The sequence below is a fragment of the Dipodomys spectabilis genome, unplaced genomic scaffold (assembly GCF_019054845.1).
Source record: "Dipodomys spectabilis isolate Male_0828 unplaced genomic scaffold, ASM1905484v1 ptg000125l, whole genome shotgun sequence".
Classification (NCBI taxonomy): Eukaryota; Metazoa; Chordata; class Mammalia; order Rodentia; family Heteromyidae; genus Dipodomys; species Dipodomys spectabilis.
In genome coordinates, this window is record NW_024870802.1 from 1,537,918 (window position 1) to 1,558,089 (window position 20,172).

General features: G+C 33.1%; 1 protein-coding gene across 1 annotated transcript in view; it reads right to left on the reverse strand.

Annotated features, from left to right (window-relative positions):
* Nucleotides 1–20,172, reverse strand: part of Atrnl1 (attractin like 1) — a 501,851-nt gene that overhangs the window by 349,889 nt on the left and 131,790 nt on the right. The window contains exons 22-24 of the mRNA XM_042689560.1: nt 13,033–13,127; nt 10,618–10,696; nt 8,578–8,735 (exon numbers count right to left, since the gene is read on the reverse strand). Coding sequence (XP_042545494.1) covers nt 8,578–8,735; nt 10,618–10,696; nt 13,033–13,127 — 332 coding nt within the window. The remainder of the gene's footprint in view (nt 1–8,577; nt 8,736–10,617; nt 10,697–13,032; nt 13,128–20,172) is intronic.

The window sequence follows — 20,172 nt, forward strand, 5'->3', positions numbered from 1 at the left end:
ATTTTACCAAATAAAATTTCACTTCAAAGTCTCATGATAATCAACTTAGAATACTAGCATTCTTAAAAAAAAAAATACATGTCCCCACTAAATTACCAGGTTATTGCACATTTATTATATAACAGTGCTGTGTGTCTGACAGTCACAACTAGATATTTAAATGAGATAATGTCTGGCAATGTTTGCCATCATAAGCCGTTTACAGATAACTTTATATAAAATTATAATACTTTAATCAGCTTTCATAAAAATACAAATTCATAAGAATACTAAAATGGTAAAGAAATTCATTTACTAAATTAAATCTGATTAACTGTGTAAAACTAGCTACCTACTTAAAAAACTACCTATTGCTGTAGGTATGTCATTCATTAAAAATAAAAACTATTGATTTCTATAATTTTAATAATAAATGTGACTTACACTTCTGTACTTATAATACATGCAACTCAGAGCAAGTCAAAGTATTGGCTTAGCATTGTAATACTAGTTGGGCACCAGTGGCTCACACCTGTAATTTTAGCTACCCAGTAGGCTTAAATCTGAGGTTCAAAGACAATCTGCTCAGGAACATCTCCAAGATTCTTATCTCTAGTTAAGCACCAAAAAGTGGAAGTGTAGTTCAAGTGACAGAGAACTATCCTTGAATGAAAAAACTTACAAACAGTGCTCAGGATCTGAGTTCAAGCCCTATTATTAGCACAAATAAAAACTGAAATACTGACTACAAAAAACTAAAACTCCTCAACTAAGTTATTTATTACTGAAGCTTCATAACCAGAAAAAAAATAGCATCAGTGGATTTGGGCAATAACAATGCTAGTAGAATAAGATGACAAAATCAGTCTTTCAGGTAAGTGATTGCTACAACCTTTACCATATTAAGTTTTTATTCCATTATAGCTGTTTATTTATCATGCAATTCAAAATATGTTTTACTGAATAAATAAATGTAAATATTAAGGGACTGTTGAGGACAAACAAGAATCATAAAAGAAATGGAAGATATTTCAAAAAGTAACTTGATAAAATATATTTTATTAAAGAAACTAATAAAAATTTAATAGAAATACAAATATGTTTACATTCAAGATATCTACTACAAAATCAAACTAGTTTGAAGAAATATTTGTTTATTTTTCTTACCCTAATTTATAAAAACAGAATAGACACAATTGTAATGTTTTTATATACAAGTTTTACAGGTAAAATCTAATATACAGTCACACTGATTCCAAAAAAGTCTTAAAAGTTTGGGGCTGCGAAGATGGCTCAGTGCTAGAGTGCTTGCCTTACATGCATGAGGCCCTGGGTTCGATTACTCAGCACCACATAAACAGAAAAAGCTAAAAGTGGCACTGTGGCACTAGTGGTAGAGCGCTAGCCTTGAGCTGAAGAGCTGAGGGACAGCGCCCAGGCCCAGAGTTCAGCCCCCACACCAACCAAAAAAAAAAAAAAAAAGATCTTAAAAGTTTTACTTTTATGCACATACAGCAATCTAAACTACTTATATTTATAGATTCTCACTACCTACCTAAAACAGAGGAAGTCAGTCATATTCCAAAGCCTAACAAGAATCTTCATCAAACCAATACAAAAGTTACTGCAAGCATTCTAATAACAATTAACATACTTTCCACAATATTTTGGACTGTAATAAAACCTTAACTGCAAGATTTTTAAGTAGAGAGCTCCATTATCACATCTGGGAGGCTTATTCTGTGGACAACTCATATTCATTAGAACTTCTGTCTTAACTTGCAGTCTAATTCCACCCTCCAAACTTATGATATCTTCTCAGCTATAATTCCCTTTTTCTAGATACATTCCAGTTTATCAGCATCCCAAATAATATGTGACAAACAGTACTTCTGCTACAAGTTTATAATGTAATGGTCTAAATCAGGTGCCTGAGAAAAATTATATAAATGTTGCATTTGAAATGGCTGTTAAATAATCATGGGACAGGGCTGGGAAGGTGGCTCAGTGGTAGAATGCTTGCCTTGCATGCCTGAGGCCCTGGGTTCAATCCTCAGCACCACAGAAGCAAAAAGAAAAAAGCCGGAAGTGGCGCTATAGCTCAAGTGGTAGAGTGCTAGCCTTGAGCTGAAGAGCTGAGGGACAGCGCCCAGGCCCAGAGTTCAGGCCTCACGACCGGACCCAAGAAATAAAAATAAAAATAAATAATCATGTGACATATTAAGAAAGTAGCTAGATAAGTAAGACTAGCCTTGTAAATTAGACCTGGTTGAAAATAAAATGGGAAATATAAATTTTCTATCATTTTGGGCTAGAAAAGATGCAACACTGGTCCCAACTATTTGTTTTTCTTTTTTCTTTTTTTTTTTTCCTTGGTTGTGGGGGCTGAACTCTGGGCCTGGACGCTGTCCCTCAGCTCTTCAGTTCAAGACTAGCATTCTTGAGCCACAGCACCACTTCTGGCTTTTTCTGCTTATGTGGTGCTGAGGAATTGAACTCAGGGCCTCATACATTCAAGGCGAGCACTCTATCACTGAGCCACCTTCCCAGCCCAGTCCAAACTATTTCAATAACAGATACTAAACTATCCCAATAATAGGTAGCTGAAAATAATTTCATACTTGAGAAAAATGACATTTTTGGTGATTTATAATTAAAACCCAAGTCTATCACAAGAGCAAAAAATCCATTGGTAGAATCATTCATGAGGCAAGCAACACTGACAAGCAGATTACATTAGATATGTCAGAGCTCACAGGAAACATCTACAATAAAAAATTACTGATTTAGCCAGGTGCCAGTGGCTCACGCACGTAATCCTAGCTACTCAGGAGGCTGGGATCTGAAGACTGCAGTTGAAAGCCAGTCCAGGCAGGCAAGTCCTTGAGACTCTAATCTCCGATAAACCACCAGAAAACCAGAAGTGGGTCAATTGGTAGAGCACTAGCCTTGAGCTGAAGAGCTCAGAGACAGTGCCCAGTCCCAGAGTTCAAACCCCACAACCAACAAAACAAAACAAACAACAACAAAGAAACTAGCTAAAAATACAGACTAACCATGTATGAATGTAAAATAACAATCAAAATCAGTATTGTAATATTAGAAATAGTTCACTACCTAAGTGTCAAATATCTAGGACCGATTCTGAATAATATAGGCATAGAAAGAATTAGAAAAAGAAATACTTTCAAAGTAAATAAAACTTGATGAGAAAGAAAAGCAGAAAAATATGCAGTGAAATATAAATGAAAGGAATACTTTTAAAAAAAGAGGATAAAACAATATTGTTGATGAATGTTTAGCTAATATTGAAAAAATAAGTGGAAAAATTATGTCATTTATGATCTATATATCTTAGTAGCTTGCATGAGCAGAAAGATTAAAACTTATATTGAAATAGAATGAGAAATTCATAAGTTTTTAAGGAGCAAAAAGGTTAACTATACATTTCCTTCTAATATGTAATAGTGTGCTTCAATACCTTGACATACAATTAACACTTGACTTGAATACAAAGAAACTAAAAGGCAAACAACATTTTAAATCAGAAATATTCCTAAAAAGAAGTCTTAATTCCTTATATGGGTATTAGAAATTATTCAATAATTTGGACAATCTCATCAAATGTATGTGAAATAAAAGTGTATCTTTTTTGGTTTTCAATTTTTAAAATTTTTGTCTTTAAGTAGTTATTCAAAGGAATTGGTATTTAACAAAGTAGTTTGTATTATTATTATTTAATTTTATTGTCACAGTGATGTATAGAGGGGTTACATGCATAAGGTAGTAAGTACATTTCTTGTCAAATTTGTTACCCCCTCCTTCAGTTTTTTACTACTTTTCCTCCTCCCCAAACACGCTCCCCCGAACCCCCACCCTGTCCAAGTTGTATAGTTAATTTCAAACATGTTGACTTGGGAGTATCGCTGCTGCATTGGTTTATCCTTGTCTTTTGTCTAATTTATTGTTCCCCTCCCCTTCCCTAATTCAGATAACTTTACATATAATACCTAGGATACCAAAATCAAATATATCAACGGGAATAAACCATAGGAAAAAAACACAAAAGAAAAAATAAATCACCTCCTACATTAAAAACAACAACAACAAAAAAAACCTCCTTTCCATTTCTTGGAGTTCATTTCACTTAGCATCATCTTGTATGGTCTTACGTACATAGATATTGAGCTATTCTGCTCATTTGCTAGGACTATCCTAGACATATTCTAATTTACAAATGAGGGAAACCATAGGATCTATGTTTCTTTAGGTCTGACTTTCTTCACTTAATATGATTTTTTTCCAAGTCTTTCCATTTCCTTATAAACAGGGCAATGTCATTTTTTTCTGGTAGACACATAGAATTCCATTGTGTATATATATACCACATTTTCTTGATCCATCATCTACTGAGGGGCACCTGGGTTTGTTCCATATCTTAGCTATGATAAATAATGCTGCAATAAACATGGTTGTGCTGGTTGCTTTAGTATGGCCTTATTTGTGGTCATTTGGGTAAATGCCCAAAAGTGGGATTGCTGGGTCATAGGGGAGCTCTATGTTAAGCCTTTTGAGGAAACTCCACACTGCTATCAGAGTGGTTGAAAAACTTTACACTCCCACCAACAGTGCAGCCATGTTCCCTTTTGGCCACATCCCCTCCAACATCAGTTGTTATTAATTTCTTTGATAATGGCCATTCTAACTGGGGTGAGACACAATCTCAATGTGGCTTTGATTTGCGTTTCTTTTATAGCCAGAGATGTTACATATTTCTTCATGTGTCTATTGGCCATTCTTTTTGGGGGGGCAGAGGGGGGTCTGGTCATGGGGCCTAAACTCTGGGACTGGGCGCTGTCCCTCAGCTCTTCAGCTCAAGGCTAGCACTCTACAACTTGAACCACAGTGTCACTTCTGGCTTTTTTCTTTTTTGTTTATGTGGTGCTGAGGAATCGAACCCAGGGTCTCATGCATGCAAGGCAAGCACTGTACCACTGAGCCACCTTCCCAGCCCTATTGGCCATTCTTATTTCCTCTCCAGAGAAGTCTCTCTTTAAGTCTTTAGTCCATTTATTAATCGGGCAGTTGTTTCTTTGAGGATTTGTTGTTGGGGGATTTAGTTTTTTGAGTTCTAAGTATATTTTAGATATGAGGCCCTTGTCTATTGTATGGATAGTGAAGATCTTCTCCCAATCTGTGGGCATTTTATTGATCTTGCTAGCTATGTCCTTTGCCATGCAGAAGCTCTGCAGTTTCATGCATCCCATTTGTCCAACCTTCCTTTGATTTGCTGTGTTTCTGGGTCTGTATTAAGAAAATTCTGAGCTGTGCCAAAGAGCCCTAGTGTTTCTCCTATTCCTTCCTGCTAAGGTTTTCAGAGTGTCTGCTTTTACCTCGAGGTCTTTGATCCATTTGGAATTGATTCTAGTGCAGGATGATATATAAGGATCTAATTTTAGTTTTTTACAGGTGTTTAACCATTTTTGACAGCACCATTTGTTGAAGAGACTGTCTTTCTTCCATCCTATTTTCTTGGCTTCCTTCTAGATGATTAGGTGGCCATAGGTCTGTCAGAACAGCAGACCTATTTTGCCATTCTGAATGTGAAACATTTCTTTTTAAGATGTACAGCATAAGAAAATGCGCACAACTACAATGAAATGTATAAGATGCTATGTCGAAAAATGAACTTTACTACTTTGGTGGGGCAGGGAAGGGGGTTGGAGATGGGAGAGCAGGGATGGTAAGAGGAAACAAAGGAGGAGGCAACAATCCTTGATAAGAAATGTACTCATGGCTGGCAGCGGGGGGGGGGGGGGGGGGGGGGGGGTGGCTCACACCTATAATCCTAACTACTCTGGAGGCTGAGATCTGAGGATCACTGTTCAAAGCCAGCCTAGGTAGGAAAGACCATGAGACTCTTATCTCCAATAAGCCACTCAGAAAACCAGAAGTGGTACTGTGGCTCAAGTGGTAGAGTTCCAGCCTTGAGCTGAAGAACTGAGCGACAGCGCCCAAGCCCAGAGTTCAAGCCTCATGACGAACAACAACAAAAAAGAAAGAAATGTACTCATTATCTTGCCCATGTTATAGTAACCCCTCTGTACAGTATTTTCATAATAAAAAACTTAATAAAAATAAATAAATAAAAGAAAATATGCACAACTTAGCTTTAATTTCAGAAAAATGTTCTCCATACCATTCTTTTTTGCCAAATTAACAATATTTTCTTTCTAAAATATGTGCTTAATTAGCTCTTTCAATACGTTACAATTTGTTTCAAGCAAACTTAACTATTATACTTCATCTCCTCTTTTTAGCACAAGAAATCTCCCTTACCATCACTTTCCTTCCATATATCCTGTTTTCTAGCTATACAAAACTTTGTTCTCTGATGAAAATTATTTAATCACAACTTTGCAAACTGACCCTTGGTCTAGAATTGTTATTTGAAATATTTCTTTGCTGATTCTTACTCATCTTTAAATACATTGCTTCAATACAATGCTTATTGAGAAACTTTCTTGCTTTAATGTCTTAACTGCAACAGTCACAGAAAGTTTTAGATAACCTAGTCTATACATGAATACTATTTATACATATGCCACCCAAAACCAATTCTCAGAGAACATTTTGTGATCTAAATAAGTCCAAAATATGTCCCAAACACTCAGCAAAAAACTTACTTTTTCACTTCTACTTCTCCTATAAACTAAGTTAGAATGCTATAAACTTAACTAAAATAATATAGAATTGAGTCAATATGTATGTTCAAATAGAATCTAGAGACAGAAATGGATATTATATTCATCTGTTCAACAATTAGTAATATGACACCATACAGAAAAAGCAAGCTACTGTAGCTCTGTTATCTCTATTATCAGATAGCTAAATTCTGTATAGCAATACCAGAAAACACTTAATTTTAAGAGTTTTAATTTGATATTTTGTCATATTCTACATAAATACTAACAGGAAAAGTTAAATACCATGAAATTAGTTCATATTTAAGATTTGTTTTTTGACATTTGTTAATTGCCTTTTCTATAATCTAGTAATATGAAGAATGTAAATATTCTTATAAAAATTAATCCTTGTACAGCTAGGAATTTATAGAATTTCTTTTTCTTAAAATCTTGCTAAAATTTATGGTGTAAATCTAAAGACTAATGGAACTAAATATTAAAAATACTAAATAGTAAATTATGTAATAAAAAGATTTTTAGTATAAAAAGAATATGAAATCACAAACTTTAGAAAACAGGATTATACTATTCTGTATAATAACTGCAAGTTTATTATGGTTCTTCAAATAAGAATATAGATGTGGATGCTTGATACTTCCTCAAGAATAATGAAGTGAGATTAATAAGGAATACAAAATAGATTCTACTCATGCTGCTCATCCCAATGGTTTTCCATGATATACTATTACAGAAGAGTGAAGTATTTACATTTTAGTACAGAAATTCTAGTTTGGCATACAGAAGAAATATGTTCTAATGAAATCAAACATAGAAAGTTGATTGCCAACCATTTAACTTTTTGTGTTTGTGTGCCAGTGTTATACCTAGAACTCAAGAGTCTGAGCACTGGCATGGGTATTTTTACTCAAGCTAATGTACTAACAGTAGAGTAACAGTTCCACATTCCACTTTTTTGTGACTAATTGGAGATAAGAGTCTCAGATTTTCCCAGCTTCAAACAACAATCCTCAGATCTCAGCCTCCTGAGTAGCTAGGATTACAGATCTGAATCACTGGTGTCTGGCCAACCCTATAACGTTTATTAACATTCAAAAATAACTGTAACTTGTTTAAAGTATAATTATATAACCAAGAAATAAAGGTCAACAAATATTTTTATATATAACATGGGTATTGTTATCACAGGGATATCATAGGGATGAGATTGTTAGCATATCCATTTTAATTACTATTTAGTAAGCATAGCATTCTATAGAATCCCTTTTCTCTTTATTCAAATCACAACTGAAATGAACAGAGTGAAATCTGAATTATATTTATATATGTGTTTTAGAAAAGAAGACTATACATCTTTAAAAGTTTTCAAACTACATAGGTATATTTCTGGTCTTTTAACCTTGTACACGTCCTTTTACAACCTTTTTAGATACTCTAAATTAGCACTTAACTCAATCACTATATCATAAGGAAATAGATCTCACAAATCATTTTCTATAACTTAGTGTCATGAGTAGTAGTCATTTACACTAATATTGTTAGATGATTAAGTATTTTAGAGTAAAATATCCTAGAATAGAGAATGGCATTCTATGGCAAATGAGCTCCACTTCTGGTTTTCTGGTGGGTAATTAGACATAAGACTCACAGATTTTCCTACCTAGGCTGGCTGTGAAACCTGATCCACTGATCTCAGGCTACTAATAGGATTACAGGCATGAGTCAGTGCCCAGCTAGATTCAGGTTTTTTTTTTTTTAATGTTTTAGTATTATTCAAGTCAAAAAATGTTTCTTTCACAGTTCTTTAGAGAAAATCAACATTTTTGTAGTGAAAATTTCAATGATCACTAGAAATAAGTAGTCTTAACACTTAATATTCTTAACTCTTTCTTACCTGTATCTTAATAGGCCAGGAAAAGTTGCTGACGTAGACATAGAATGTAATATTAGGATTGCTTCTAAAGTTAAATTTTTCATAGGAAAAACTATCTCTGTATTCTTTTATATTAGTCTTGGAAACTATAGGAGTCTCTTCCCCAGATATTGTTCCACCTAAAATGTAAATGATAATAAATTTAAACAATTCATATAGGAGAGATCTTTATTTTTAAATTATATAAGTGTACATGCTCTAAATTTTCATTAGCATAAATTAAATACATAAGAGACTGTGATATTTACAACAGGACTTATCAAATTCCTATTATCTATATTGTTCTTTCTTAAAATACCTTTTGTCAGGTTTCAGTGGGTTTCATTAGCCTATTTCTATTCAGATAGATAGATGGGCAGACAGACAGACAGACAGACAGACAGACAGAGTGGATACTTCTACAATATTCACCCCTTCTATCCTTCTTTGCTCTCCCTTTCTTTTGGTGGTACTGGGATTTGAACCAGAGCCTTGCAATAGAGAGGTGTAAGGCAACTTCCAATGGAGCCACCAATGCTGTTTTAAAATGCACAATACAGTCAATTTGTGAAATACAACTATCATAATACACTCACATTTGCAATTTGAATGACAAAAAATAGCTGGGCATATATAAAATAAAATTATTTAGTATAAAACTTATTTTGAAAACTGCTATCATTGACTGCTGTCAGGCAATGACTTCAAGACTTGATAGTCTGTCCTATTAACAATTTCACACTGTAGGCATTATCACCTTTTTTTATCAAATTCAGAAAAATGAATGTTCTTGCTCCAAATCTGTAGCTCCAAGTAACCTCCACTTTGGAATTTAAAAATGCATGGCTTCAGAAACTAGGATCCTTCTTCCTACTCCACAGACTCTATTTAAAAAATGTATTTTCACATGTCTCAACTTAATTAAAAAACTGAAAAGAAATCAATTTTTTTATCTTACCATAAATTGAAACATCACTAATTTTAAATAAATTTGGAAGAAGTCATAATTTAAAACATGGCCTAAATGTTAAATTAGTCAAATATATACTGGGTACTCAATAAATATTTATTCAAGCTAGCCTAATGAAACAATGCATTTCCAACTACTTTAACAAGACCTCCATCTTAATGAACATAAAAAAGTAATTAGAATTTATATGCTCAGATCAATTTCCAATTAATCTGCTATACCAAACTTAGCTAGCATACTTTCTTAAGATGCATATTCTCTAACCCAGGTACTGGTACTTCACACATGTAATCCTAGTTACTCAAAAGGACAGTGGTTCCTGCACATCTCATGCAGGAAAATAGTAAGACATATCTTATTAAAATTATGAGACTTACCTTCAACTAACCACCAAAAAAATGAGACTAGAGTTCTGGATCAAGTGGTAGAGCACAAAGCCCTGCACTTAAGACCTAGGGCTACCATTAAAACAATTATATATTTCTTCTAGGATAATGAGTGTATAATTTCACAATTCAACATGTGTTTGAACCTCTTCTAAGTCATAATCTTTAAAAGCTCTTTCAATTTACACAACTTATTATGGTATATTTATACAATTTCTTTTAAACTCCTCTTAGGACTGAAGGTGACAAGAAGAAATTCGTTCAATTGAAAATAATAGAAAAGATACTACTTGTTTAAGTATGCACAGAGAATGCTATAAAGCTTTATGTAGTAATTAAATTTATGCCTTCAATAATGAATAGGTGAATAGTCACTCACCAGTCACTGAAGAAGTAATCTATCTTAATTAAAATCACAGCATTTCACAATATTACCATTTTTAAACTTAAGTATTACATAAATATTTTAGGCATCAAATTTTAATTCAATGAGACAGTTAATTAAAAATAATAAATCTTTATCAAAACTGCAACTTATAACTTTTATCAGAGACAGAATAATTATGGAACTTTTTGAATTTTTTTATTTAAATGAGCAGTAAAGCATGTTAAAATAGCTTCCACATACTAAAACTTGAAGGAGACAGGATACTAAAATAATTTTACCTGTTGAACCCATTGACCATGTGATGTTGAGATTAAAGTTGTTCGATGCATTAATTGAAATATCCAAATTTTTGTTTGACTACAAGAAAAAAGATTAAAAAGCTGAATATACACTAAATATATATAATTAAGTCTCATGAGTTAACTTTTACTAAAAGTGATCTATAATGGGTTAGAAATTAAACATGTTGTCAAAACGTAGGATATGTATAAATAGTCAAGATAAATATTGTTTATTACTGTTTTCTTACTGGATAAGCAGAAAGCCTTAATCTTGAATGCATGTTAATTTTAGAGATTGTGCCCAAGTGAATAATTTTAAAAGAGCAAGTAAAATGATAATATAAGCATTCTTAGTGACATTTGTGATAGTTTAGGATCACTACATGTATATAAGCTCCTGGATTCTACTGGGAAAGACAGTTGAAAATAACACTGAATGTTATTACATTTAAAAACACTACATATTTATGTCCACTGAAAGAGAGGCATTAATGTTGGAAAAGCAAACTAGAACAATAGCTAATCTAAACATGTGGAGTTTTTTAGAAAAGAATATAAACTCAAATTTCGAGTCAGATATTACACCTACATTAGATTTCTTAGAAACTCCAAAAACCCTATAGATTTGGAATAATTAATAAAGAGCAAGAAGTTCATGATGAAAAAAAAGAAGTTCATGACAAAGAATGAGATTCTGAAAGATAAATTATATGTGAATTTTGGAAATATTATGTTAAGTAAATTAATGACAATATACAAAAGGTCAAAATTTCTATGGCTACATTTATATGAGGTAGATATAACAAACAATTCATAGAGACAGAAAACAGAATTATAGAACCTGAAATTAGAGAAAGGAGAAAATATGGAGTTATTATATAATAGATGAGGAGCTTATACTAGATGTGATATGGTTTAGAAATAGTGATATTGATTGAACAGTATTATAAATGTACTTAATCCTATTGATCTGTACACCTATATTCATTCTAAAGTGATTAAAATGGGACCATCTAATGTATCATCACAATTAAAAGTAATGATTGTAATGTACTTTGAAGTATTTATTAGCATATTAATAAATACTGTTACTGAGAATATTTACCTTTTTTGTATTTTATTATCTTTAAATAGTTCTACAAAGATGTTACCATTCAACAAATCAGTTTATTAGTACAATGTCTCTTGACCAATGTCACTCCTTCCATCCCATTTATATCTTCATAGAAAGTCATTAAACAGAAAATTATATTTGAAAGAATATATCTTGAAAAGCCTTATTAAAATTAAATAAGTATGTCTCAGTGCATAGTTACTCCTTTAAAATCTAGAGAATACGTAGCAATACAGAATAAAGTATTCTATAGAGATAGAATGCTATCCAATTGGAAAAGAATATTTTAATATATTATTTGCCAGAAAGTACAAAGATTTATCTTAAAAAAATACACTATATACTTTTAGAATATATTTGATAATTAAAATATATGGCATGATTTTAATAACATGGATTAATAATCTATAGTCATTCATCAATTTAATATAGTTTTTTCATTTTGAGTAAGTTGTTTTAACTTTAATAAATCTAAAATTCAAACAAAACAAACTACATGTCTGGTATTTCCATTCCTTTAGCTTATTAACAAATAGAACATAATAATACATGTATAATAATTACAGATCTCCTTAGAGCCTTTTATTGAACTTAGGCATTGGTGTTAACATTTACAATAATATTTCACACATGTAAATTTAGAAGATTAATAAGGACAGCATTATAGAACTCATAAAAACACTGGATTTAGAAAACAGATCGGTAAAACTAAATACTATGGAATGTTTCTTTAATGGTGGAATACAGTAGTTTGAATTTATGTGTTTTATTTTTCAAATAAAAATATTCTACCTTTGTGTATAAGTATGATCATCAATTATATAAAAATATATATAAGGATTTAGGAATGTGGCTTAGTGGTAGAGTGCTCATCTTGAATGCATGAAGCCTTGAGTTTGATTCCTCAGTATTCCACATAAACAGAAAAAGCCACAAATAGAGCTGTGACCCAAGTGGTAGAGAGCTAGCCTTGAGCAAAAGAAGCTCAGGGACAGTGCCTAGATCCTGAGTTCAAATCCCAAGACTGGTGAAAAAAATGTTTGTGGATATATATACACACACATAGTAACATAATTTAAATTATAGTACTATTTGTAAAAATTTTAAACATCAAATTCATATATTCTCTGAAAAACAAGGATACCAAACTTACATGAAGAGAAAATTAACATATGTATAATTTTCTATAAAAGCTTTATAGTTTAATGATTCTGAGAGATAAAATCATAATAAAAAATAAAAAAACTTAGATCCCTTGGTATTACAAAAATTTCATAATGAAAGATGATATTCCTTACCTGTTCTGGGTTTGCTATGAAGTTTATGGCAGTATGGTGTCGATCATCTTCCTGCAGTAAGCTGAAGGTAAACTGATAGTCAATCAAAAGGCTGTCTGTAAGAAGAAAAAGTAGAACCCTGACACACATAATAAAAAACACTTTCTTCAAAAAGAAAAGGTGAAACTATACAGCAAACTATAAAGATTATTTACATTAAGTATTTGTAGCCAATTCAAGACTATCAAGATATTGTCATCAAGCAAAGAATGAAGTGTCTTCATTACTTAAAAATTATATTTATTGTTCTTTCAGACGTTACAAATGACTACGTAGACACTATGGAAACAATATAACAGTAAGATAGTAATGTCATCTATACTTTTTCATCTAACAAGCAATGTATTTCTATTTTGGTGCATTTTTTTCTAGCTAAAATTCTAGGAAGACACACTTTTAGGTGTCCTACATTCTCATAAAGTCACGTTTTTCCATTAAATAGTATTTCATAGTCTACTATAATATATTTACTTTTGTTCATCACAAAAATCCTAGAAGATGGACATTGGTAGCTCACGTCAACAAATGAAAATCAATAATATTTCTGTGCATCAGTAACAAATAGAATAAAGAAAAATAGGAAAACACCTTCACTGATGATAGCTACCAAAAAGAAAAGAAAAGAAAAGAAAAATATAAGAAGGCAAAGTCCTCTAGAAGAGAAAAATTGAAGAAGACACCAGAAGATGTAAAGAACTCACATGTTCTTGGACTGGCGGAATCAACATTGTGCAAATGTCCATATTGCCAAAGGCAACCTACAAATTCAATGCTATGCCCATCAAAACTCAATGTCATTCTTCACAAAGAAAGAAAAGTAGTACTAAGCTTCACAGGGAAGAACAAAAGATCTGATATAGCCAAAGTAATTTTTTAACAAGAGAAATAAAACAAGAAAAAAGAATTTTTTTTTAAAATGCTGAAAAGTATCACATTATCAGACTTAAGGTTTACTACAAAGCTATAATAACAAAAGCAGCTTGATCCTGGCAAAAAACAAAGTATACCCAAATAAAAATGGAACATACTAGAAGACAAGAAATTAAGTTCATGCATTTATAGCCAACTGATCTTTGGCAAAAGAGCCCAAAATTTACATTGGATAAAAGATAGCTTCTTCAACAAATGGTATGTATATACTAAACAAGATCTTAATGCAGAAAATTGTAGTGTCTGCTTTAGTTCATGAAAGACTTAACTATACATGGTGAATAGATTGTTAAGGTACATTGAAATTGTAGTGTTAAAATGTCTGTGTAACTAGGCACTGGTGGCTCACACCTGTAATCCTAGCTCCTGAGTAGGAGATTGAGATCTGAGGATCACAGTTCAAGTCCATGAGACTCTTTTTTTTTAATAAGTTTTTGTTGTGAAAATACTGTACACAGGGGTTACAATCACATGAGCAAGATAATGAGTGCATTTCTTATCAAGCATTGTTGCCTCTTCCTTTGTTTTTCCCCTACTATCCCTTCCCTCCCATCTCCACACCTACATTCGCCAACCCCCCCCCCATTACCCCTGCCTAAATTATAAAGTTCGTTTTTCGACATAGTGTCTTATATATCTCATTGTTGCAATGGGTCAACCTGTATCCCTATTTAAACAATTTGTTTTTTCCCTTTCATTCCCCAAATTATACCAACATCAAATACAGTGAAAACAAGGGTTATACCATGGAGGAGGGACATACAAAGCAACAAAATATCATGTGGTAGCTTATAAATACATTAGAAACAATAGTAAGAAAGAAAAAACCATGGGCTGGGAAGGTGGCTCAGTAGTAGAGCCACTTGCCTTGCATGCATGAGGCCCTGGGTTCGATTCCTCAGCACCACATAAGCAAAAAGAAAAAAAGCTGGAAGTGGCGCTGTGGCTCAAGTGGTAGAGCGCTAGCCTTGAGCTGAAGAGCTGAGGGACAGCGCCCAGGGCCAGAGTTCAGGCCGACGACCAGACCCAAAAAAAAAAAAAAAGAAAGAAAAGAAAAAACCACTTGTGTCCTTATCTTGGGGTTCATTTCACTTAACATCATCTTATCTGACCTTTTCTGCTCATGAGACTCTTATCTCCAATAAATCACTCAGGAGAAGCTCAAAGTGGAGCTGTGGCTCAAGTGGTTGAATGCTATCCTTGAGCACAGAGGCTCAGGCCCAGGCCCTGAATTCAAGCCCCAAGACTGCAAAAAAAAAAAGTGTGTATATACACATTTTGTCTTCAAATTAATATTTTAAGTCAATAAGACACTTGTCAAAAATACACTCAGAATCAGGCACACATAAAACAAAGAAGTTGAATATATCAAGTTCCTATTCTCTTGATGCTTTCATTATAAGTGAGAAAGCAGAAATAATCAATCTTAAGAGCATGATATACTATGAAGATAGTAAGGAAGGTGATGTGATGTGATGGAATGGGTACTGTAGTAGTACAACTGCAGTAATCCAATTTTGGCCCGCAGTTTGTTTTATAAATAAAACTGTAACACAGGTACAGCCAATCATTTGAATACTGTCTATGATTGCCTTTCTCTTATATTCCCATAATTGAGAAAGCCAGATAAATACCATCTGGCTTATCATGTCTAAAATACATATTATCTGGCCTTTTATAGCAATAGTGAATATATAAAGCTTATAAATCTCTAGTATAGCATGGGGCAGAGTATGCAGAGAACATATGAAGCCAGTCATTTAAACAACCAGTAGAATAAATGCCTAGCAAAATGAGTAACAAGTACAAAGATTTGCTTGAGCAAAGAAAAAACTTCCATTTTCCTTATAATAATGTTTGGAGAATCATAAAAATGTTAGTTCAGAAAGTAGGCAACAGGTATATCATAGAAAACCTTTGAAAGGTCTTAATCTGGGGAACAAGACAATCTGATTCACATTTTTTAAACATCATTCAAGTGGTAGACCAGAAAATAATCCAACAGGAATCAAAACTGAATGCAGAAAGATTATTCAGGAGGCTTCTCAAAAATATACCAACCAAAACTGAGAATGCTTTAGACAAGTAAGATAGAGAGGAATGAAAGAAAAAATATGTTTTGGTATAGATGTTATAGGTTAATAAAATGGTAGTATTAAATGTTACTGAGGAAAGAGGGAGAAGGCAGCATCAGAGATGTGAACAGGATAGGAACTAAAGGTGACTCCTATATATTTTTATACAATCATATTTACTACATTCACTGAAAATGGAAAGCCTATATGAAGATCAGATTTTGCAAAGTGAGATAGAAACAAGAGTATGGTTTTGAACATTTAATTATTACTTTGATAATGGAATGTATAAATGGTGTTATTAAAAAAGAAAAAGAAATATGCAGCTCAGAAAAAATAAGAATACTAAAAGTTTGGGAACAATAATATTTGTTGACATTTTTAAAGGAATTGAGAACACCTAGAAAAGAAGGTCTACCCATGGAACACTATAGCATTTAAAGATCAAGGAGAGAAAAAAAGACAAAGAATAGTAAAAATGTAGTAGTAATAGAGTAAGATGGAAAGTATGATGTGGAAGGCAAGGAAAAAAATAAGTGGAAAGTTTTATAAAAGCCATCTATATGGACACATGGGGACTGAAAATGTTTGATACATTTAGAAAACTCTTTTTGAGAAATTTGACTGTAAAAGGAAACAGAAATAATACCATAGCTGATCACGTGAAAAGCATGGAGGAAACTGTTTTGTTCCATTTTGGGGTTTTCTTCATTTTTTGTTTGAATTTTATTACTAACATGGGTAACACTAGAACATACTCATATGGTGATTGAAATAATCTACTTGAATCACAGCAACTTGTTTTTTAAGTATCAAAAGAACAAATTCTTTTATAGAGTGAAAGGAATTTAATTTAGAAAAGTAAATTGAGAATTGTCTTTTGTAGAAACAAGAGTCATTCTTTCCTAGATAACAGACTGAAGATGTAGACAACAGGTATAGACACAAATAAGCTTGTTGATTTGGGACCATAGACAATGAGAATATTCCCATTTATTTCTTCTATTTTTTCAACAAGTTAAAAACCATCAGTTGGTCAGATGAAGTTTTGAGAGAATACAGACAAAGGTGGAATGGCTCCTATAGTCTTCTTCCAAGGCCTCAGTTATGTGCTAGCTGCCATAGCCCATCTTTGTCAGTATCAAACATGGAGTTCTTCTCAGGTGATGGGGGAAGGGCTACCTTCCCACCACTGCTCTGTGAGAAGGAGTGAGGATGTCTTGGGGTATAAGAAGCCTTTAGAACCCCAAAGAGACCAGACCAGAACAGGACATCCCATCATCACATTGTAATCCACACAGGATCAATTAAGAGCAAAGAACAGATCCTTAAAGCTGTCAAGAAGAAAAGATCAATCACCTATAAAGGGAAACCAATTAGGATAACTTCAAATTTTTCAGCAGAGACAATAAAAGCAAGTAGAGTCTGGAATGATGTATGCCATGCCCTAAAGACAAACAACTATCCACCAAGAATAATGTACCAAACTAAACTCTCCTTATAACAGAAGGTCAAATAAAACCTTTGACAGCAAAGAAAAATCGAAACAATATTTCTCCACCAAACCAGGCCTACAATAGAGAATCCAAAAGTCATAGGAAGAACCCAGTAGGCACAGCCCCCAAGAAGGTAGATAACATGGGAGGAACTACCAAACACCTCTCAGACTTAACTCGTAATATTAATGGACTTAACTCTCCAATTAAGCAACATAGACTGTCTAATTGAATCAAAAAGCAAGATCCTTCTATCTTCTGCCTTCAAGAGAGACACCTTGCCCACAAAAACAAATGCATTCTGAAAGTGAAAGGCTGGAATAAAATCTACCAAGCAAGCGGCCCCCATAAACAAGTGGGAGTTGCAATCCTAATATCAGATAAAATAGACTTCAAATTAAAATTAGCCAGAAGAGATAAAGAAGGTCACTACATACTAATTAAGGAATCTCTCCTTCAGTAGGATATTACAATTCTAAATATCTATTCACCAAATAATGGAGCACACAAATTTATCAAAGAAATACTACTTTCCCTAAAATCACACATACATCCAAAGACATTCATTGTTAGGGACTTTAACACACCACTATCCCCTCTGGATAGATCAACACAACAAAAACTCAACAGAGGAAACAAATGCATAGATCAACTAGACTTAACAGTTATCTACCAAATATTCCACCCAGCAGCATCAGAATACATGTTCTTCTCAGCAGTACATGGAACATTCTCCAAAATAGACCACATTTTAGGCCACAAAGCAAATTTGTCCAAATTCAGAAACATTGAAATTATGCCTTGCATTCTCTCAGATCACAAGGGAATAAAATTAGAATTCAACACCAAAAGCTACCAAAGAAAATCCTGTAAAAAATGGAGGCTGAACAACACACTTTTGAATCACCAGTGGGTCATCGAAGGGATTAGAAAGGAAATTCACATGTTCATGATATTTAACAAAAAATAAACACACAATCACTAGCTCCTCTGGGACACAGCAAAGGCAGTACTCAGAGGCAAGTTTATAGCTCTGAGTTCCTACATCAACAAATTGAAGAGATCTGAAACCATCAATTTAACAAAGTACCTGAAGCTCCATGAAAAAGAGCAATAAGCTAAATAAACCCCAATCCAGTAGACAGAAACAAATAATTAAAATTAAATCAGAATTAAATGAATTAGAGTAAAAAAAAAACAAAGAATCAACAAAACAAAGAGTTGGTTCTTAGAAAAAATTGACAGATCCTTAGCAAATCTTATTGGAAATAGAAGAGAACACACCCAAATAAATAAACTCAGAGATGAGACTGGAAACAGTACCACAGAAACAACCAAGATTCAGAACATTATATGGGAATACTTCTCAAACCTTTATGCTAATAAACTGAGAATCTGGAAGAAATGGACAAATTTCTAGCAAATACTGACATGCCCAAACTAAACCAAGATGATTTAAATCAACTTAACAGACCCATATCAAGCAATGAAATAGAAACAGCAATAAGAGACCTCCCACCCAAGAAAATCCCAGGACCTGATGGATTTACAGGTGAATTCTACAAAGCCTTCAAAGCAGAACTCACACCAATAGTCCTCCAACTCTTCAATGAAATTGAAAATAAAAGTTCACTACCAAACTCCTTCTATGAAACCATCATAACACTCATCCCAAAACCAGGCAGGGACTCACCAAAGAAAGAGAACTATAGATCCATTTCTTTGATGAACATCGATGCAAAATGTCTCAATGAAATTTTGGCTAATCAACTTCAACACATCATCAAAAAAATTATAAACCATGATCAAACAGGATTCATTTCAGGGATGTAAATCTGGTTCAATATATGCAAATCAATTAATATAATTCATCACATCAACAAGAGCAAGGATATGAACCACATGATTATTTCAATAGATGGAGAAAGAGCATTTGACAAGATCCAACACCCCTTTATGATGAAAGCTCTAGAAAAACTACGAATCCATGGAACATTCCTCAATATAACAAAGGCTGTGTATGACAAACAGCCAGCACTATACTTAATGGCAAAAAGCTAAAGCCATTTCCTCTAAATTCAGGAACAAGACAAGGAAGTTCACTCTCTGCACTTCTCTTCAATTTAGTATTAGAATGCCTAGCAAGAGCAATGAGACAAATTATAAACATAAAAGGGATCCAAATTCGGAAAGTTGAAGTAAAACTCTCCTTCTTTGAAGATGACATGGTCTTATATTTAAAGAACCGCATGGACTCCATTCCCAAGTTACTCGGCTGATCCAAAATTTTCACAAAGTAACAGGATACAAAATTAAACCTCAAAAATCAATGGCTTTTCTGTATGCCAATATCAAGAAGAACATGGCTTAAATCAGAAAAGCAACTATTTTTGTAATAGCCCCACAAAAAATAAAACCTAGGAGTTAACTAAAGAAGTGAAGGATCTCTATGATGAAAGCTTTAAAAACATGAAAAAGGGAAATTAAAGCAGAACTAAGGAAGCAGAAAAACCTCCCATGCCTCTGGTTTGAAGGATTAACATTGTGAAAATGGCAATACTGCCAAAGGCTATCTACAAATTCAATGTGAAACCTATCTA